At 38.0% G+C, this 22,705-nt stretch overlaps 1 protein-coding gene across 3 annotated transcripts in view; it reads left to right on the forward strand.

The window, feature by feature from the left end:
* Positions 1-707: 707 nt before the first annotated feature.
* The window catches only part of LOC147338592 (myocyte-specific enhancer factor 2A-like), a 45,737-nt gene continuing 23,739 nt past the window's right edge, over positions 708-22,705 (forward strand). The window contains exons 1-2 of one of the 3 annotated variants that reach the window (XM_086307797.1): positions 708-843; positions 22,234-22,419. In XM_086307797.1, coding sequence (XP_086163923.1) covers positions 22,366-22,419 — 54 coding nt within the window. In that variant the 5' untranslated portion in view covers positions 708-843; positions 22,234-22,365. Of the gene's footprint in view, positions 844-21,467; positions 21,614-21,692; positions 22,094-22,233; positions 22,420-22,705 lie in introns of those variants that run through there. The other 2 variants (XM_086307876.1, XM_086307959.1) reach the window with 2 other exon arrangements.

Consider the following 22,705-nt stretch of genomic DNA (forward strand, 5'->3'; position numbering starts at 1 on the left):
AGTATTTGTATATTTTGCATGGGTTGTGTGGTCTTGTATACTGAGTTGGTCTTTTTGCAGCCATATCTAGTGTAGTTGTGCCTTTATTGTAAGTTTGTGCCATATTTCTGTAGTTTTGCTTCATTTGGAGTCATTTTGCATCTCCTCTGTATCTTTTTTTGCTGTTATTTTTGTCATTTTTAGTGGCCAATTTGTTGCTGCTTTTGGTTGTTTTGCCCTTTAATGTAATAAAGCAATAGTTTGTCTCTTATTGTTGGAGTTATTTGTGTGTTTTTTCACATTACAGTGGCCATTTTGTTTCTGTTTGTGATTGCTTTAGGTGTGTACCAATTTGTGTGTGTGTGTGTGTTTTCTTTTTTTTTGTTGTTGTCATTTTTAAGTAATCATCTCTTTATTTTTTGTCTTTTTTATTTATTTGAATGTTGTTGTTTTTTTGGGTGGGGTGTAGTGTGTCTCAGAGTTGAAGGTCAGCTAACCCTTTGTGCCCCTTATCCACCAAAGAATATCTAGATTGTTTTCTGAAGCGTTGTTTTATTCGTTAGCGAGCTACTTACACTGACACGTTTAAAGTATAAATGTGAACTCATATTTACAGCCCTGTTTCAGACACGTACACACTGCAGTACAAATCGTGTATGCCTGTCAGTGTGAGTGTGTTGGAAGATCCAAGCACACACGTACAGACGCTGCTATACACACACTCCAGTGGGAGGAGCCAAACCTCTCGCAGCTCCGAGTTTGTCAGTTTCCTAAATATAGCGGACAGGATCTGTCCGTGTCTTTCAGCCGGAGACACTTTGATAAAAAGCCCGTATTTACAGAAGCACCGGGAGGCCAGCGGGGGTAAGTGGAGCAAACATGTGTCTTTGTATGTGAAAGTGTGCTGACTGTGTTCTGTGCTTTGGAGACTGAAAGGGAGGGGAACCACGACCCTTCTTGAAGTGCTGCGATCTTCTTTCAGTGTTTGAATTTCTTCCAAAACTGCCTTAAATGTTGCTTCTGCACTGCTTCATCTCTGTCTAGGCTATATTTGGTAACGGTTCGTGCTTGTTGTGATCTCATGCCTGAGTGTCGCTTACTGTGAATACTGTACGCGGAGGCTACTGTACATGTTGTGATAAGTGGTCTGAGTGAGAGCTGCATAAAACTTTGATTGGATTGGACTATCTTTGACAAAGCGTTGCCTTTTCTGCGTATCTCGCTTCGAATATCGCAAAACCTGAGGTGTCCTGAACAACGTGTGTTATTTCCTACAGGTACACAACACCCAAAACTATAACCATAAATTAGCCTTTACAATGGTTCAGCAAAGCAGTCATGTTGGAAGTCCCCATCAGTGTACATGATCACTGATCGAATAGGAGTGAATTATACAAGTTTAAATAGTTTTAAGCCAAACTATCCAGTAGTCTAAAGCAAAAAAAAAAGAAGAAGAAGAAAGAAGAAGAAGTCCAAACCATAATTTGTTTAAAAACTAGTTGAAGCAGTGGCATGATTGAAGAGTTATTACAACTCATCACAAAATATCTGCTGGAAGATTTCAAAGTACACCCTGCTGGAGATCCTGTGACGACCAGTACACATAGCTGGGGAACAACAATCAAAAATCATAGATGTATGTCAATAAAATAGAAAATTTAACATTAAGTTTTTCGACTCTCTGAACCTGACACATTACGCTTAAGTATTTTACCTAAAGGGGAAATGCTGCTTTAATCCTTATTTTACTGCACATGCTCATGTTGACCCTTCTCATATTGCCAGATTTGAGAAGTTGTCGCTTTCAGTCAAAACCGAAAAATTACGTTGCTTAGTAGGTTTATTAATAATATATCTGTTATTACAACCCTAGTGCTAGAACACCTCCGTCTTACTTCATTCATTCCAAGAGTAACTCATCAGAGCTGAAAAAACGAAGAAGTGTGGCAATCATTTCAACTAGAGATATGTCATGTAGGAAATAAAGCAACAATGTGAAATAATGGCTAAGAATTCAGTGAAACGGATCATAATTTTGAAAAATAAAATAAACTAATGCATTTGTGTTGTCATGTGAGACTGTAGCCTGTCAGATTTTAGATGTTAGTCTGATCTTAGCGGGGTTAAAATATTTAAAAAGCTCTCTCTCTCTCTCTCTCTCTCTAATTGGAAACAAACAATATAATGAAACCAGTAAAAGTCATGAAATAAACAGTTATGACATAATACAGAACTGTTTTTGTTCGTTTGTTTGCAGTACCGACATTATCCACTAGGAGGAATTTATTAGCAAGGCAGTAATTTCCTGTCCTCTTCCTCTCACCCCAACCAGTTGCAGTAGATAGCCGACCCCCCCCCTGAGCCTGGTTCTGCATGAGGTTTCTTCCTGTTAAAAAGGAAGTTTTTCCTTCCCACTGTCACTAAAGCATTTAAAAGCACTCAAAGCTCAAAGGGGGTCATATGATTGTTGGTGTTTTCTTTGTTTTCTTTGTATTATTGTAGGGTCTTTCCCTTACAATATAAAGTGCCTTGGGACAACTGTTGTTGTGATTTGGCACTATATAAGTTAATCGAATTAATACATACTTTACTTACTTTTCATTTTTATATGTATTTTCATATATTTTAAATAAACCTCTTTTTTAAAAATTATTTTTACTGTAGGCATCACACATTTGCACAAAAGCAAAGTCAATCTTCTTCGGTTTTTAGAAAACAGTCTGCTATTTAGAAAGCAGCATGTCACTTAAATCAGTCTCTCCAAGAAGACAGAGAATGACAGAGTTCAGTCTCCAGTTGTGTGATTTCTATTAAACAGGCTGTGGTTATTTTATTGGTGTCTGTTACTTAATAAAACAGTTAGCTCATCAAATCAGTGCTTATCGCTGAGATAAGGGATAAGTACTGACTAACTCATAAAGTTTAAAAACATTGTTTCCCTCACTTTGTTGTAAAGTTGTATTTAAAGGATATATGAAGATTATTTAATTTGCTAACCTAAACTTGAAGTGTGGTGTGTTTTTAGTTCAATACTACTTGGTAAAAGAATGATTTTGTTAAGGGTGGTGTCACTGATGCTGGGTTAATCATTTCTTTGATAGTCTAACTGTGGCACTATAAGGAGCACTGTGGAGTGTGTCAGCATTTAATTGCTAAACTCGTAATACAGCACTTTTCCTTTGATAAACATGAGAAGGGAAAAACAGCGACATAATATAATGTCTGTGGGAAACACCTAAAAACTTTTTAAATGTGTTGGCTCATAAGAAAGACCAATCCACATTTTTTACACATTGATTGTTAATAGACAGAAGTTATTGGCTCTGTAGTTCAGGCATTCATGCTTGTCCCTGCTGCCTCATTCCTGCTCTTTGTTTTCATATTTCATTAGCAGGGCGAGCAGCATGTACCATCAGCTTCAATTATCCTCCCTGTCAGCGGACCGGCAGGGCCTGTCTGCTGGCTTTAGTGATTACAGGCTTCAGGGGACAGGTAATCAGGTCATGGTTACACTGTCACCCTGTCAGACTGCTGAGACCACGGGGAGCGAATGGGATGAAAGAACTCTACCATCTTCAGTCAGTTAAGGCTAGATATTGATAGTGTATATAACCCGAATACTGTCTGGCATCATTTTGGTGCAGTATCACATAGTGTATATATTTTCTTTCCATTAAACATGGTTGAAACTCTGATGGCATCTCCCTGGTCAAAACTAGTCATGTTAGAATACCAAAAAAATAAAAGACCATAAGCGAACAAATGTCAGTGTTGTATCCATGTAGCATAGACGTTGAGTCAGACAATTTCTTTAAAAAGTGAGAAAGATAGATTAGATGACTGCAAAGAAGGGACCCAAAATCCTTTTCCCATGATGACTAGAGAACATGAAAAGATCTCTACCTGATGGTTCTTCAGCATTGAAATGTTTTTTGGGTTCTTCTAAGAGTTTCGTTCAGTTTTCCGCAAAGAGCTTTCAAGGCATACTGTACAGGACTTGCTAAACACCAGATGGAAGCTGGTGATCATATCATAGCTGAAAAAAATCTTAGAGACCAAAAAATGTGGTGTCCCTCAGTTTCTTGACTCCAAGTTACCCTTAATGTTTAACATCAGCCACATGAGTTTAAAGTTGCTCCCTGTTTTTTTTTGCACAGGTTCAAGTTATCTGAATGGCTTAATAGCTGTTATCCAGGGTTTAAAGTAAAGCAGTGTATTGGGACTTGATGGGAAGTAGTGCATTCTTAAAAACACATCATATGTTATGATGGGTTTCACACGGGAATGTTCTCATCACCCAGTTGCATTGCATAGTGGTTTCATGCACATCCTGATCTGATTATTTTAAATCTGATTAAAATACATGTTGCTAGTGCTTATGTTTAAAAGAATATACTGTAATATCCCTTGATACTTATGTCAGCCCATTTGGAGAACATGGACCCTGCCTTTCATCATTGTTTAACTTAAAATTTGCTTTAATGCAGCCCACAGTGCTGCTTCTAAAACCCATTAAACAGACTATGAACATGTGGATATCCTAGCAGAAATGATAGACATTATTACTGTGTCTGCCAAAATAAAATGGGAACCCCCCCCCAAAATATCTAAGTGTTTTATAAAGAATGATGCAAGGGTTGGTGCTGAAGATGTTACTAGGGTGTGTCCAGTACATGCAGAAGAAATTCAGCACCATCGTATTTTCTTGATTTATACCAATGCTTCTATAAATTTACACCTAATACAAAAGACTGTTCAAGCCTAACAGTCATTTATTTACTTAGATATTATTCAATATGTGCATACAGCCTGTGTGACACTTGCAGGGCACAGTCCCAGATTTTGCTGATTTTACATTCATCATTGAGCTACCCAGGGTAAGTATGTAACCAATGATAAAAATATAAAACATAATTTCCCAGAAAATAAATTAATTTATCTGACAATGTGTGTTTTCAAATATTTGGAGGGGAGAGCTTTTAAATACAGTTATATGTAAGCTACATCTAAAGGCATGCAGCTGTCATCACTGGTACTCCAGCTTCAAGTACTTTTTAGCTACAGTACCACGATGCTGCTTGACTCAGCTGTCATGATGGTATTTGCTAGCCTTGCATTGCTATACAAATGTAATTAGTTTATAACATGTGATTTCTAAGACACATTATCACTTGGCACAGACCAAAGCACCTCTGGAAACAATTGGACGATTTCAACCAATCAGAGCAAAAAAATGGGATGTATTGCTAATGGATGGAAAAATGTCATTTTCATCAAACCCGCCCCTTGTTGGATTAACAATTGTCTCAATGCCAACCAGGCTTGGAACAGTGACTTTTCACATTCATATTATTCCCAGGCTAGGTCTTGGCCATTCATGCACATTGTCTAGTATTCAGTGTGACTCACCACAGACCAGGGTTGGGGAACTCCGGTGTCCTGCAGATTTGCAGATTTTAGTTGTGTCCTTGATCCAACACAGCTGATTTAAATGGCTGAATTACCTCCTTGACATGTCTTGAAGTTCTCCAGAGGTTTGTTAATGAACTAATCATTTGATTCAGGTGTGTTGACCAAGGGTGATATCTAAAACCTGCAGGCCCTTGAGGCCTGGAGTTTCCCACCCCTGCCCTAGACCATGCTGTGTTTATTTTATTTTATTTTTTTTGGTGTAAATCTTTCTCAGTTGAAGGTAAACTTTAAATTTCATTTTAAAACTATCGACCTTTACTATTCTATCAGATTAAAACACCAAAGAATTGAAGAATTATAAATCAGTTTTGCAACAGGAAGCATACAAAACCAATATTGGTTGTATAACACGTTGGGTAAATCATTTAATAGTATAATGTTAAACAAACCTGTGATTTCTCATGAGAAGTGAGGAAATATCCTTTTTTGACATTTTGATGTAAATGAAGATGTGGATATAAAACCTGTTAGCAATAACATGACAATCTTTAATCTTGTATCCACTCTGTCAGTTAGGTTTCTTTGTGTGGCTGCACCGAGTCCATGTGTTCCCAAGTGGTATTTCCTTCCCCTCCTAGTTTCTCTAATGATAGAATATTTGGGGCCTTGTGGTAAACAGAAATAGCAACACTTCTGAGGGACAGGCTTCTCTTTTTGCACCACATGCTGAAGAAATAGAGGCTGCACTGTATGCATTTGTATGTGTGTGTGTGTGTGTGTGTGTGTGTGTTTTATTGAAAAGCTATTTTAAGTTATCCGTGACTGACTGATTTGAGTTTTTCTTTCCTAGTCAATTAGATGACTTGCTTTAGTGAATCCAAGCTAAATCACGTAGCTTTAATGTGGATAAATGCGTTGAACCTGATGAGCTTGATGACGACTCCCTAAACGTTATGCATTTTGTATCACGCAAAGAAGAAAAGATGAAAGCTCTAGTTGATAATTCTTGCCGTAGAAGCATTCAGCAGATTGACTTCATAACTCTCAGAGAGTTATGACCCATTTCAGCAAAAAAACCAGTCTAAATGAGAGAAGTGCTCTCAAGATTTCCTCTCCAGAACAAACTGACTGGACTGCATTTACAAAGCACTCGTCTAGCTTTAATAAGCACTTTACACTACAAACCAAGCTCGCCCATTTGCACAATGCTTTCTATACTACACATTTAGCATTTTTTCCTATTATATTCACACACTGTCACATTGGGGTTAGTTTTAAGGTTCAGTATCTTGCAAAACGACACTTGAGCATGCAGACATTCATTCAGAAAAAAAATGTAAATAATGGTTTCATAAATTAATTGATATGTGTAGTTATTTAGATTTAGCACACCGGTAATAGCCAATAACTGAACAGTCACTATCAGCAGTTTTACCAAGAGGTGCATCACTATTATTGGAGGCACCATACACAAAGTAAAGGCAGTGCCACATTGCAGCACTTCAGCTCCTGTCATCCAATCAATATACTTTGAGCTTCAATGCACCATCTATTGACCTCTCCACATCTTCGTTTACTAGTCTGCTAACATCTTATTTCATTGTAGAGCTCTGAAGTTCATGAATTGAATACTTATTGTAACAAAAAAGTGACACAAACCTAACCTTTCTAAATCTTTTGACTGTGCCACCTTCTCTGTATCCATTCCTTCTCCTTTCACTTGCCATACCAAACACTTCTAGTTTCTATCTGACACTTTAGACTTAAATCAAAGAATTCACTCTGGCCACTCTTGTAGTGTCGTGTAAGGATGATGACAAAAAAACTAAAAAATATTCTTTGTCTTTGACTGTTTGAAACGCCAATTGAGAAACATTTTGTTGATCCACCCATCCACCCTCCACACTGCCGTATGACCTGGCTTCCTAAGTTTGCTCCTGTCATAATTACTTTGGCCATCAGAGGGCTGTGTCACATGTTTTGAGGTTAGTGATGCTGTTGTTCATTTGAGCAACTGAAAGGCAAGGCAAGGCAAGTTTATTTGTATAGCACAATTCAACAACAAGGTGATTCAAAGTGCTTTACAGAGACATTAGAAACAAGAACAAATAAAAAGCATGATTTAAAATTGATTAACACAATGAACTGACAGAAAGGTTCTGTCAGTTCATTTGCTTGTATTGCAGTGACTGATGATTATGAAGATGTATTTGGGCGTTGAGGGTTTGAAATGGTGATATTAGTTAATTAAAATGAACTACAGTGAGCCTGGCTTGTGACAGGTGAGCACATTAAAATACTTATTTGATTATGTATCTCTGCTTGTCCTGATTCAAATTACTTTCCGGCAGCGCTGAAGGGTCAAGGGAAATATCAAATGTGTTTTAGGCGTATTTATATATGGAGGTAATATTGAAATCATGTTTATTGTGTTGAGCAATACTTTCTAGCAGTGAAGGCTTTGAGTGATCTCGTCTCTCTTCAACTCTACCCTACTCCACTCTTCTCTGCTTTCCTCTTGCTGTGGCTTTTGGAAAAGCTCCTAATCTGTTGGACTTGAGAACTCTTCCTGCGGGGTCACCCCAGTAATCGGGTTTGAGCCAACTCTTCCTAGCCAGCCAAACCTCTGGCTGCCTGCCGTCTGACCACAGGCCCACACACCCGCACGTTTGATGCTAAATATGCTGCAGAGGAGCTAAGAAATTACGCTCAATAAATATAGAAATCAAATAAAACAATTTCCAAATATTAGCCTTGCAATTTACTTTCCTGCAATCATATAAGTCTGCCTTTGTCGCTCACAGTAAATAGATTTCCCGCGGAGCTGCCAGGTTAAACAGTAATGTTGAATCAATAGCAGCATGGCTTGGCTTAATTAAACTCACTGTTGATTTGTAGGGATGAGAGCCAGACCAGAGAGTGGTTTGGGTCTGCTCAGTGTCCTGACACTGTTCTTAATGGTGCCAACACTTGATTAATACTGGCTGTACATGAAGACACTGTCACTCCATGCTGAGTTGAAGACTAGGTTATACCAGCAGCTTCCACACTGTTCAAGAGAATTCTTTATTGCGAGTGTCTGGCTTTTAGAGTTTTCTGCTAATATGTGTAGGATTGTTTTTTCCATACTGTGCTATAGTATGTCAAGCAGTCGTGCTGTGCATTTGTACTGTGGCCTTAAAAAACAGGGGATAAGTGACTGAAGCTTCTCTTGTGTTGCTCTTTTTACATTTAGATATCAACCTAACTTTACATTAGCATCATCCACGCCAGGGTTTTGCAAAGTAGCTGTTGGTATAGTAGTGGACTGAACCATTACTGCTGTTGCTGCTTTGCACTAAAAGTTTTCCTCTGGTGAACTTGCATGAGTTTTTTGTGAAGTAATAAAGAAGGCATGGTGTGTTTGTTATGCAGTTAGCAAATCTGTTCAGATAAACTGCTTTACCATCTTTCTTGGGGTGTTAGCAAGGACAGCTTCATCTCACAGCTGTTCTTAGCATGGCTTGGTCTGACTAACAGGGAGTTTATGTTTTTTGTTTTCATTGCATGGCTGTGCAAAAAGACAGTGAGCTCTCAACTGCTTGTATGGCACGCTTTTAGCTTGTTGTGCACCTCCCAGTATTTCTAACCCACTGCGTGCAGTGTAGCCAGAGTGTTCAGGCATGAGGTACAAGTGACAAGTCACTGTTAGTTTTATTAGCCCGACTTACTATCTTTTTTTTAAAGGAAATAAATGTTTTGTATTATATGTGATATCATTTGGCCGGTTAGGCAGTTAGCTGTGATTGGTTGTTGTGGTTCTTTTCATTACTCGGCTTGGGTCATGCACTTCACTTATACTGTGTTCAGTTATTTATTTATTTTTTAGTAGGCTTAGGCAAGTAGCTATTCAAAATGTAGGAAACAAAAAGAAGAAACTAGTTTGTTAATAACATTGCTTGAAGCACTGAAGCTGGTATTAAGAGAAGCCAGGATCATGGATTTGAGCAATTATTTCTCATAATCACAGTAAACCTAGAGGCTGATTATAAGTAATGTTAGCATAGGCACCCATATGGTCTGAGGGTGAATCAGCTGCTTAAAAATTCTAAAACACACAAAGATGCCATGAAGAAAAAGTGGTTTACTATTGTTTTATCATCCAGAATATTGAGTTGACACGTAATTAGATGTCTATAATTAGAAAGACTGATTAAAATAGGCAAAGTGCCTTCATTCAAACACTGCAAAACTGTAGGTTTGGAAATCAGGCCAGTTACAACATGTGTTGAAATACTAGCCAGTTTTCAGCATCTGCATAAACTTATAAACTCATCCTGCAGCTCTACACCGTCCATCTGTTTGCACAGCGTTTTCTGAGCACTTATTTTCTTGTGTTCAAAGCACCCACGTCTTATCTTTCCATTCAACAGGAGACAGTTTTTCAGTGTACAGCTTTTTTTAGTCTGACTTTGTTTTATTATTTACACTCACTAATCTAATGATCTGAAAAGCTTTAGAGACTCACCTTTTTATAGTTTTCTATTACCTCTATGTGGCACTTTTGCAAGATCGATACAAATTCAGTTTGTGTGGAGGCATTCTACTCGTCCAGTACATATGCTAACCTAAAAAAAGAGCTCACTGTTTAACCAGTATTTTCAAAGAGCCAGAAATGCTAATGGTGAAATATATGTGTGTATATGTAAGCAGGGGTTTTGGGTAGGGGATAGGAGATTGCCTAAAGGAACCTCAAGATGGAGGCCTCAGATCTTCTTACCATTACTTCACAAGATAAAAAGGAAGTTATTACTTTGCTGAAAGCGCAGAATTTCAATGAGAGCAGGAACAAACAAAATGTTAAAGAATTCATTATAATATCATTTAATAGATCAAAAGATTGGGCTGAGGCTACAGATATTTCTCATTTTTGGAGCTATGTGGCTCGGCAAACTCACATGCACTAATTCATGGTGTGATGTTCGCAAACTTTCCAAATGCGTCCCTTTCGGGAACTTTAGACTCATGTTCAATTCCCACAGCCCACGCCAGAGCCCAAAAGTGACTAGTCGATAAGTGCATGAACAAGACACTCGGATAGGCTACCTCTCAATCATGACTGAGTGAGAAACTCATGCAGTCACATAACTTGTTGGTGATGACTTTTTAGAGTGGAAACTGATCAGTCAAACTACAATTGATGCAACTTCTATGTTGGTTGCCTGACTGCTAATAGTTGCGTGTCAGTTTAACCTTAAAAACTGTAAAATCGTGGATCACTTATTTGGCATACTTTAAGGCACGATCCCATCACCCCTCTCTCCAGCTTTACTGTACAAAATCAGCAGCTATTGCTTTTCAAAAAGTTATAAGCAAAAATTGCCTTTCTCAGATCAACTCATAAATGAAGCTGTAACAGCTAACTTTGGTGGTCTTCTTGTTTTACTTCTACTCAAAAGTGTGCTGAATGTTGCTGTTTTGTATTGGCCTGAAAAAAGGGACCAATAAATCCACATTAAACACTAAGCACTTATATGGTTGTAAGGCTTGCAAAACTCTCTCATAAAGTCAGTTGCATCACTTCAGTTTATACATCAGTAACTGAACGAGAGTCTGTTCTTTTGGCCAAATGGTTAGTACTGATTGAGCGAAGACTAGAGTTTCTAGTCCTTCTTTTTCTATATTCATTTCTGCAGAGAAATGTAATTTTTATTTTCGTCAGCTCTCCATAACCCACAAGCATTTGTAGATTTGTGTCTCTGTGAGACGTTTTTGAGGCAAATACTAAATGAGCTTCAAAGTTGTAGCAGTAGTGTTTCCATATAGAAAATATGATTGGGGATTCTTGACACTGAACTGTGTGGGAGCAGCTCAGATTATAATTTGTAAATGTTATTGGCTCAGCAGACCTTCAGCCTGTTTTTCTTGTTAGAAATTTTACACTGTACGATTACAATTTGGAAACTCAAGCAGACACATAACCAACATAATGACCCTTAAACACAGTCCAGGCTCATCTCACCTCGCAACCTCAGCTGACAGCCTTTTAAGAAAACATGAAACTGGCAGACAGAAAAAAAGAACATATTTTGTCAGGATTCAAACTTAATTTGGAGTGCAATTAACATTTTTTTGTTTTCTTTTTAATGAAAGGAACAGAGGGTATGGAAGTGTGGCCGTATTTTACAAGGCAGCTTGTGTTTCAATCTTTGTTGCAGGCATGACATCAGTGTCTCTGTGTTGAGACAGGAAAATCTTAGCCCACTGCCACTGCCATAAAAGCAACACAATAATGAAATGACATCACAGTGTGCCAGTAATTAAACGAGCAGACTGCTGTCTTGGAGTTTTTACAAGGCTGGGAGATTGAGAGTAACATTGTGGCGCGTAGGAGAATGGGGTGTCAGTAAATGAAGCCTCCAAGCTACGGGCTTTTTTAATGTATAATTCACAAAAGTATTATTACATTTTTATTGCATTATTCTTATGGTTTGATACACACACTGACATGGCCTTTTATGTATTCTTGCCTCCTTAAAGAGAATCATACTTAACAGAATAACACAGCTTCTTCACATGCTAACTGGGGAGTCTGGTGGTACGGCAGATGACAGTTTAAGCCAACTAATCTGCCTGGCCTTCAGCCTAGCTCAAATGGCCATGCTGCTGGTGCATGGAGATCAGTTTAATTATTACATTTCAAGAAAAAACCCATTAGCTTCGTGACCTGCAAAACAGCATAGGCCAGTGTCGATACTCTGGCTGCTTGATACCAGAGGCTAGCTTGTCTGACTGTGGGTGATGAATTAATCACAGTGCATGTTCCTGTCATGCCTGGCAACAGACTACAGCATCATTTGGTTTCCTTTCTCCTGACTCACTATAAAAGACGTGTTCCTGTCTCACTAAGCCACAGGAGAGAAGCTAAAGTGGAACATTCAGAGGACTTTGACTCTACTGAATGTCAGGTTTTGTCATTGGCCACGTTTACAAGGAATCTCATTTGCAGCTGTTGTTGCTGGTAGTAATATGCAAATTATCATTCTTATTCAAAAACTGTGCATTGTGCCAGAGCATGATTTGCATAACAAAATGTTAATTCAGTCTCATGATATTTTAACATAAATTGACATTCACTTTCTTTACATCAAAGAAGTATGTGCACATCTGGGCTTGTGTGGATAGTGGTAATATAGACGGGGAACTGTTAAACACTTCAGCTAGTAAATAAGCCCGATCTAAGTCCTGCACCCTCAGGGACCAGGTCCACCATATAGAATGTTTATGATGCATTTGTTCCCCTAGAACCTTTATAAAAAACTTCATTTATTAGAACTTCAAAGAATGTCCAGGCTTGCTGGGGAAAGAGAATCTTCTGCCTTATTTTGCCTTGAGCAAAAGATCCTCTCTTCTCTTGCTGGTGGATACCATGCAAATAAGCTGCTAGAAGGAAGAAGGACGACACTGAGCAAAATGCGAAGTAGGAGAGAGCAAGGAGACAAGCAAAGCTGCAGGGAAGGTAAAGATACGAATAAAGCAATCTCTGTCATCAGTTCTTAACACTTTAGCAAACAGTAATGAAAGAGAAACTCTTTCATCTATTAGCAAATCACCACAGATCTCACCATGGTTGTTTCTGCACTGACTACTAGGATCAGCTCCATAATCTACTGGAACAAAATGATATTCGGAGACAGTGATTTCTTTATTCGGCTGGCAGCAGAAGATTGGGGGGGCTATCAAGTGGTGCCTGCTGCGTAGTAACAGCTTGAAACCTTATTGATTTAATGTTGGAGTGACTGAAGCAGAGGTCACTGTGGGGTCAACACAATTAGAGTTGGACCCATGCTCTTTAATGAGGAGAAGTGATGAAAGGGTTCCCAATTACTCTGCCAGTTTGTACTGAAAACAACCTGTTAAGAAAGAGCATGATTAACCTTCCACAGCTCTAACTTCTGCTCATTCTTTACATGAGGAGCTGGTGAAGGGGACATTAATTAGTGCTCATAATGTTAGAACTACTGTGTAGAACTTTCTATTTTTACAAAGCCCCTTTAGTAAGACATATTGAGGTCAACAGTCCAGTGTTAGATGGGGCCCATCATGTTTATGTCAAAGGTAAATACTGAAAGAGGAAATGCATGGTACTATGTGCACTCTATTACAATTTTTAAATATGTACAATTGCATACACTTTGAGCAACATTTATTTGACACATAGTTGTGGTATGAACTATACTGTGCAAAAAAATCTTGTGTAGCAAAGGTTGCTATCGATTGAAGAAAAAGGCATCATCTTTTTTTGCCTTCCGCTCAAAAACAGTCTTGCTGACCAACTACACAAAAGTTCAACTTTGTCAGCTTCTTTATTCTGAGAGAGAGAGAGTCAGTGTTTCAGGAAAAAAGCTGCACATCTGTTGTGGATTTTAATCTTTTTCTTTTTGCAGTGCAGTAAACGCAGAAGTGCATTCCATCACGGATACAGTGTTTTTTTCACTGCATGAAAACTAGACTTTATGATCTTCCTGACGGCTGACATCGATCACCTCTACTGATGTCTAAGAACACTAGGCGATTTTGTTCCTCAGAGACTCTTATTGGCATTGAATGGACCAGGTGTTGCTATTGTCAAAGATGCATTATATTATATTATATATTACATCTATGAAGCAATAGGCAGTATATTAACTTATAGCCTTTACGTTAGCTGTGCCTATAGAACATTTGGAAACAGAGGGAACGGCTATCATGTCTCTCCCCAAACAATCAGCTTACCAGCAGCTAAGTAACTAATTTGATCTTGTTCGGCTAATCTGTACAACACCCCCAACACCCCTGCAAAAATGCCACGTGGTTCCATGTGGGTGTAGCTGTGTTGAAAGTCCTTGAAAACAAATTCTTACCAAAAATTGTCGTCAATTTTATATTTCATTTTGACCAAAGGCTTGCTTTTTGCCTTATTGGCTCATAGACATCACAATAATTGTTGTAATGTGATTATGATATGTGACAGTGTGATATGTATTTTTCAAAATTAATGTTAACTATTTTCACACATGAATTGCAACCATGAACTTCTTGAGAAATTATCTAACAAAGGTGCATGTGAGAACACAAGTTGGACATTGAATGCCCTTTAACATGCCATCTCTCTCCATGTGGTGTTGACTGATGTGAGAACATGGCAAGTAAATTCAAATGGAATAAGTGGAATGTTTCCTTTTTCCACTATCTAGACAGCGCTTTCTTCTAAACCACAATGAGTAATTTAAATAGAAAAACCAGGGGAGTGAAGTTTTTACCCTTGTGTAACAGATATGGAAGAAGGAAATTATAGGGTTTAATTTTCCTGACACTGGCCCTTCGGAACAGTGGAAACCAGCTCCAACCACTAGTATGGATCACGCGCTTTGCCCTTAGAAATTTGTTTGGTGTTTGTTTGTGTGTATATATTTTTTAAATTCAGAGACAGACTGATAAATAACTTTATTGTTGATAAATAACTTATAATAAAGTTTAGCATAAAATAATTTGATCTATTTGACCTTTTGGCCTGACTTCTGGCTTCGGATGTAGCAATAAATTTATGTTCAATGGAATAAGAAAATGTTAATGGTGGTTTGTGTGTTTGTAGTGTTTTGAAGGGTGGTTTACTCAAAGCTCCTTCCTTGCCAGACAGACTGATCATAAAACAGGAAGTACTGTAGTTGACAGAGCTAACAGGAAGCTGGCAGCTTGCAGGGGTTTTACTTCACTCTAGTTTAGTTATGTCCAGCCTTTTTGTCATCACTGTGGTAGTAAATAATTTTTTCATACTTTTAAATATAGACTTAGTTGAAGTTTTGAGACGCACACAAATAAATGCTAGTAATAGTTCCAAATCATTTTTAAATGACTGATGAATATTAGATGACTTAACCTGCATTTAATCTTGGAACATTTCAGTGGCCATGAGTTTGAAACACTGTTGCTGATGAACTACGTGGGTGACACAATGTTTCAAACTCCCACACTACACTTCACTATTCATAAGAATTGCTCAGTAGAGTCATGGGTCATGATGTTTCACTGTCAGAAAATGTAGCTTTAAGTGAGCTTAAATTTAAGTGAGCTCTTCATAGTGGATATAGGTTATTGCTTAGTATATTTATAAATTGTATACAACCGGGAAGTATTTTAAAGGAACAGTTTAACATTTTGGGGTATATACTTTACTTTCTTACTAAGATTAATGATATCATTGTCATGTTTATGCAGCAGCTAAACAGCCAGCCGTATGGTGGCCATGTTCATGGATAGAACTTGGCCAGTGCTCTGCATATGACTTATTTAGCCATTTGCAAATATAAAGCAGTGGTAGTAGTGATTGCAAGCTTTACAGTTTAACCGATGTTTATGTGCTCTGCCACAAGTTAACTGCATTGCCGTCAACTCAGTAATGTGTCAGACACAGAGAGAGGGACTAGTGCATTGTTCCAAAGATCTTAACAACAACACTACAATGCCAGGTGTCCACAGCACTACATTTGCTTACAATACATGATAAGAATCTCTGTCACAGCAGTTTCAGTGTTTGTGCAAAACTCTTCATCCTAGCTTAGTGCCTTAGGATGGCACTACTCAGCAATTCCGCTTTAAAGACTTCTTGAAACATCTAAACAAAATCAGCCATAAATAAATAAAAAACAGTCAGAGATGTGCTCTTCTGCTGGGCTCTGCCAAACCTAAGCAGCCCATATATTCATGCACCATAGTGTTCAGTCACCCAGCACTAGCTTGGTGCTGGTTATTAACAACTCCAAAAATAAGTACTGCTACAGCTACATTCGCCCACACTAACATTCACTAAGCAACATCATTTGTTTGAATCATAAAAATAACAACTTGCATTTTTTTTAAACTTGATTCAAATTTAAACTGACAAACAAAAGCACAGAGAATAATTATTAAAGGTAAAACTTTCTTTGGCGTTCCTTTTTATTTTACAGACCACAGTTTTGTCTTTGGCTGAGCTCAATATTCTTTACTTCTGCTTTACGTCCATGTGATTATTCAAAGATTTTGTCACTTTGTCTAACAACTTAGAACTATGTGAAGTTTTAGCAAATGTATTTGGCTGTCAGCTATTTTTTTTGCAAAGAGGTTACAATGTGTGTACTCCCCATTCATATGTACTCTTGTGTGGCACTCACCATACTTTATCTGTAAAACAATGTTAGGTGGAAGCTCTTTGACTCTTATTTACCAAATCAACAAGAAGTGAGATTCTGCCATTGAAGAGACATACGAGATAAATTAAAATCCAGCGCAATCCAACCTTGGAAAAGTGTGTTTCACACCCTGACAAAGCATTGTCACGCTTCCGAATATCCACAGGAATTGGATTTCATGGGCGAGATAAGGCGGAGGGTTTTTGACTGTGAGGTTCACTCTAGGGTTTAGCGCTCCCTGTTTAAGGATGTATCAAGAGGAGAGCATCTTCTAACGTTAGAGAGGTGCTGAAAGGGTCAGAGCAAGTTTAAATGATGAAATCAAATGTATTTTTTAAATTGATGTTTCCCCATTTTTTATGTTGGTGTTTATCCGTATAATTAACACTTTATTATGATCTGATATTTGTGTGTTACTTCACCACAAAAGGAGAAATTCCACAGCAATATCACATTTGTTACCAGTGTATGAAACACATCCTAAATTACTGTAATTTTCTTTTAGGCAAGGGAAGACAGGTTTATTTATAGAGACATGGCAGTGCTCAGTGCTTTACACAGACATCAAGAGCATTACATAAAAAAGCAAAGGAAATTACAAATATAAAATAAAACAAAATAAAATAACGAGAAACTGTCAACAGGATGCATACAGTGAGTTACCTATGACACAGACATACATCATCATTGCCATCATCACCACCACCATCGTCACCACCATCCCCACAATAGCCATCATCACATTCACTAGTGTACATACCCAAGAACGTATATTCAAAAGGAAAAAGAACATCTCTTCATCTTAATTCAAAGCAGTAGCGAATAAAACAGTTTTAAGATCAAACTTAAAACAAATTTAAAAATGTACTTAAAATTAAAAGAACTAAGATTTGGAGCAGACGTCAGGTTTTGTGGTAGTATGTTGCAGATATTGGGAGCACAAATAGTAGATGCTGATGTTCTTGTTTAGTTTGAATTCTCAGAATGGAAAAAAGCAAACTGTTAAAGTGATCTGGTTACTCAATGTTTTAGAATAGATGGGACTTTTTGTTTGGGTGTAATAATATGACAGTACATGGATGATTTGTGTGTTTGTGAGTGCTGGTTGTCTGTTGGGTCATCTCTGTTTGTATTAATTTTCATATCAGCCAGACAGTTTCTGCCATAGTAACATTGATCAGGACAGCTTGTCTGGGAAACATGTGAATGAACGGTGTAAAACAGACTCCACTGAAGCATGGGCAGCCTGAAACAAAGCAATTGTTGCTACTACAGAGAGGAAAAAGTGTCCATAAGCATTTGGCAATTTTGTGTTTCAGTAGTATTCCATTGTTTCTGGATCCAAGGTTGCATCATCTTTCATTCTTTTTAAAATGTCAGCAATAAAGCATTCAGAGAAAAACATGGAGACTAGACATTTACTGCCAGTAGGGCTGCCACAAACGATTATTTTTGCAATTAGTCGACTAATCAGAGCATGCATCCATTGGATGTAAACGTACAGCTTATTGCACCAGCATGCATCTGCTCTTATATAACTATCATTAGCTTACAGCTTTAAGTGTTTAAGGTATGTGCTAACTAAAAATAAAGACAAGATGATAGTTTATTAAATTTTAATGACATTTGCAGATTGTTTCGGTGGAGTTTAATAAACTCTGCCGTCTGCTTCTTGCTATCTAAAATATAACAGGACACCGGAGTATATTCTCGAGCATCTCACACTTCTGATAATCAGTTGTCTCTTTGACGTTTATTCAGCTGTGTAGAAACTATAACTTTAATCTCAGCCAAACCGATTTACTCAGGAACAAATAAAATACTAGAAAAAGCCAAACAGTATCAATTTTAAGTTATCTAAGTGACTTATATATCACGTTTAACCTGAGTAGCGAAAGACGGCGGTGGATTTGAAAACGATTTGCCGGGAGTCCGGTGTTCTCACGGCTCTAGTGAGCCTTGCCCCTGGCTAGCTATCGAGCTGGTGGATAACAGACGTTTCCGAAAACGTCGGAGCGCTTTTGAAAAAATGTGGTGTCTTGATAAACTGAGCAGATATTTCAGGTTTACACAGCTACATTCTCACCTGCAAATATGTTAAACGTTTATTTTGTGACCCAGAAAGAATAATAAGAGTAATATTAAAACTAACTAGCTGCCGCCATTGTTGACAACTGAGCTGGGCTGCGCTATGAATTCTGGGACAAAGCTCCTTCTTCTTCGGGGTTTAACGGCAGCTGGCATCCTTGTACATGCAGTTCTGCCATCTTCTGTTTCAGTCCGTTATTACACTCTTAAATCCTACTACTTATTCCTGCGCCTTTTGGGATCTTACAAAGCTTCAAACGACGCTTCGACTATTAAATTAGTCGTCGACGTAATCGTGACTAGTCGACTAATCATGGCAGCCCTAACTGCCAGCATGAACAACAAATCTTAACCACATCTTTAATATTTACCATCATTTACCTATTTGCAAATTATTCACTGACATCGATTTTCTAGCTTACAATACTAACACATGGCAGCTACAAATTATTCACCTTTCTATGACTATATTTAGGCCCTTGACGGACCTTTTTTGGGGAAAAAGTCAAAGCGATGGCTAACTAATGATAAAGTACTCGATATGTTACATGTATTAATATTTCAGGGAAACCACAATCTTCCCCTGATGTAGCCAAAAAATGACAAAACACAAGAGAAGGTGAACCCAGAGTCCTGTGCTGTGTCCTCCTACTATTAAGCACTTAATGTGTGAGTTGCTAAATATATTAGAAAAGAGCACTGGTCCACTATCCAGTCCAGAATCTAACACTAGTGTGTAATAAGTAAAGGGGTCTTAAAAACAAACTTTAATTTGTCTTTAATTATAAAAATATCCCATTAAAAAGGTTAGCATTAGTGCAATTCAAAAAAGACAAACAGACCTAACATTTGTCTTTTTTTGGTACATTTTTCCACATTTTCTTTTTGAAGCAAATAAAGTGATAGGAAATATTCCCACAGAATGCATTTTGTGGTAAGAGAAACAGCAAGCTGTCCCCTAGTAGGAGGGTCAGTGGTTCAATTCCTGGCTTCTCCAGTCCGCATGTCAAAGTTTCCTTAGACAAGAAGCTGAATCCTGCTGCCTCCGATGCATCAATCAGAGTTTACTTGAAATAGGAAGGATAAATGCAGCTTGTAGCATAGAAGCACTTTGAGTGCTCAATTTCAGTACAAAGTGTTGGAGTAGTTAGTGGTTTCTAATGTAAATCTTACATAATCTGAGTTATATATGGATGCAAATTGCTTCCACAACAACACTTCTATTAATTTGGCAAGTTGGCAGCTTGGTTCAAAGTAATTATTGTACTGATTTTAGCCACCATATTTTTCATATCATAGGCAGCATGGTGGTGCAGCGGCACTGTCACAACACGAAAGTTTCCTTGTTATCCAGCTCCCTCCCACAGTCCAAAGACATGTTGGATTAATTGGTGATTATAAACTGGTCGTGGGTGTGGATGCGAGCATGAATAGTTGTCTGTCTGTCTCTATGGTAGACTGGTGGTCTATCCAGAGTATACTCGGCCTCTTGCCCTGTGACAGCTGGGACAGACTCCAGCCTGTTATGAAAATGGATAGATGATTAGAGGTCATTAATGACCAGTGAAGCAGCAGATTCTTGAAAGATTTTTGCAATAATGTCAAACTTTAAATCTGCTACAAAATGAAAAAGCACCATCTCAGGTAAGTTTTCAATGTTATTACATAAGATGCATTTATACTGAACACATTTATACTGATATAAATATATAATAGCAAACAATGAACACATTCAGCTGTTTCTAATTCAGCAGGCTTCCAAATTGGAAGAATAAACATTTCCCTTCTTAACATTTAAGATCTTCTAAAATCATTTTACACCAAACTAAAGTAATTTCTGGCACTAGCAACTAACGGGGCAGTCCCATTTATTCAGATAGGCCGGCTAAGAGGCTAGTTATGGTTATGACTTTACTTAATGTGACCTGAAGTGTTAAAATTTAGCAGATTTAAGCAGATCATCATGTTTTAACAACAGAATGCTGTGACTAAGATAGTACAAAGTCCAGTCTGTTATCCTAATAATACCAGAGCAATACCAGGGTTTATCTGATTGAAACTTAGAACACTGCAAATATTCAACACTCAAAAGCACAGGCTGAAATAAATATCTGCATGATGATGATGTTTGCAGGGATGAGTATCATGGAAAGGATTTTCTTTCTCTCTTTTTAAAATATTTGTGTCTTCCCATCAAATCATCCAGATTGTAAAACCGATAAATCCGTGTGACCTTTAAATCCCAAACATACAAGGAGTCTTTGTCTGTTACAGTTTATATTCTGTCGTGACTTCCGAAGGGTCAGTTGGAATCTCGGCGATGGTGAACAGGAAGCATTAGAGTGATAGCGTGCCTTTTCTTGCAAATTAATTGTGTTTAAATATAACTTTGCTTTAAATGTTAAAACAAAAACAGAAAATGTAGGGTTTCAAATAATCATTTAAATGGAACAAGAACAAAGTGGGCTAAGATACATTTGGAATTAAAATGGTATTTTGGAAAATTTAAGTGTGTGTGGGGGTTTTTTTTTTAGTGGTATTTAACTATATTACCATTTAAGATATGTGCACTACATTTAAATCTATAAAAATAACCAATACATTTTCTCTGGTGAAAGACAAATGCATTTGTTCTATCTCTCAACCCTGTGAACTGGGTCTGCTGTGGGGGTTTTGGTGGCTCAGCGCTGGGCTCCACATGCTGCAATAATCCAGGGAGGGTTAGGATAAAGCCTGGCTTCGTCTCACTCTCTGCCTCCTCCCAGATCAGATGAGATTAGGTAAGAGCTAAGGAGCTCTGCGGGAAGGCAGGGCTCAGAAACACTGAGGTTGAAGAAAGGAGGGACGCATCAAGGCAGGTGGTCACTCCTGCAAGAGGAGAAAGCCAGAAAGCAGAGGTGAATCCACTAAAGACAGCTGGCCTGGTTGGTGCAGATAAAGAAGAGGTTGGTGCAAGCTACAGTATACAGAGGCGTGTGATGAAGTATGGTACATACAGTATGACGCTTATTCTCTATGTATTACAGTGTCTGTGCTCATGTGTCTCTTTATAATTATAGATTCAGCTCCGGAGTGAAAGGAACGCTCTCTAGAACAAACAGAAAGTTCAGTCTTTGGCTCAATTGTGTGTTCCAGCAGTAGTAGTTGAGAAGCTGGTGAGGGATCATATCCTTGTTGTTGGACCAGCACGTGTTTAGTCAGTCTCGCTTCGTGTCCTCTTAATGGCTCTCTTTATGGTGTTTTGAAAAGATGTCCTCCTTCTTTCTACAAAACTGCAATCAACAGTGACAGCAAAATGTGAAATGCCAAACTGCAGAGGAAAATTTCAAAATGGTAGAAATGGATTTTGTGTCCCTGACTAATGTATGTTTATTATTCATTCTTCTTTCTGTTCCTTCTTTCCTTGCATAACTGGCATTTTCAGTGTAAGCAGTGTGTGACCCTTTGCACTCTATGATTTGTCCAAGTATTTGAATATCTTTGCTGAATAGAACTGTTTCTGTGACTGCTTGTACACAGTAAATAAACAATGATTAAGTTAACACTGATTGTTGCTCTCTTTCAGAAAGCCATGCTAAGCTGATGGACTAACAGGAGCTGACAGGGGGACTATGTGTTGAGGATTGTCTTTTAAATTTTTATATACTTGGAGCCCTCTGATATTCATCTTTGGTTGTTGGTGGACGTTGCTTTAGCAATGGGAAGGAAGAAGATTCAAATCACCCGTATCGTTGATGAGAGGAACCGACAGGTGAGTGTCTTCTTCCTTTGTCTTCTTAAATGTCTTTAGTTTTTGCGCAAAATATCTTTGCGTTGTTGTTTTATGTCAGTGCTGAAATCTGCTGTGTACTTTAACTGTTGAGAACACCTTCTAGTTTTAGCATTTATTTCATTGTTATGTTTCGTTTTCGTGATATCTCATGTGTCGATGTGTGGCCCATGTGGCGCTCCTGCTCAGAGCACACTCTAAAAATGTGACGTTCACTGTGCTGATTCCACGATCCCAAAGAGCCGCATAAAAGTAGAAGTGCCATTTT

The sequence above is a fragment of the Aulonocara sp. 'chitande type north' Nkhata Bay genome, linkage group LG1 (assembly GCF_057382095.1).
Source record: "Aulonocara sp. 'chitande type north' Nkhata Bay isolate Kocher_YH1m ecotype deep benthic linkage group LG1, A_spYH_male_GT1.1, whole genome shotgun sequence".
NCBI lineage: Eukaryota > Metazoa > Chordata > Actinopteri > Cichliformes > Cichlidae > Aulonocara > Aulonocara sp. 'chitande type north' Nkhata Bay.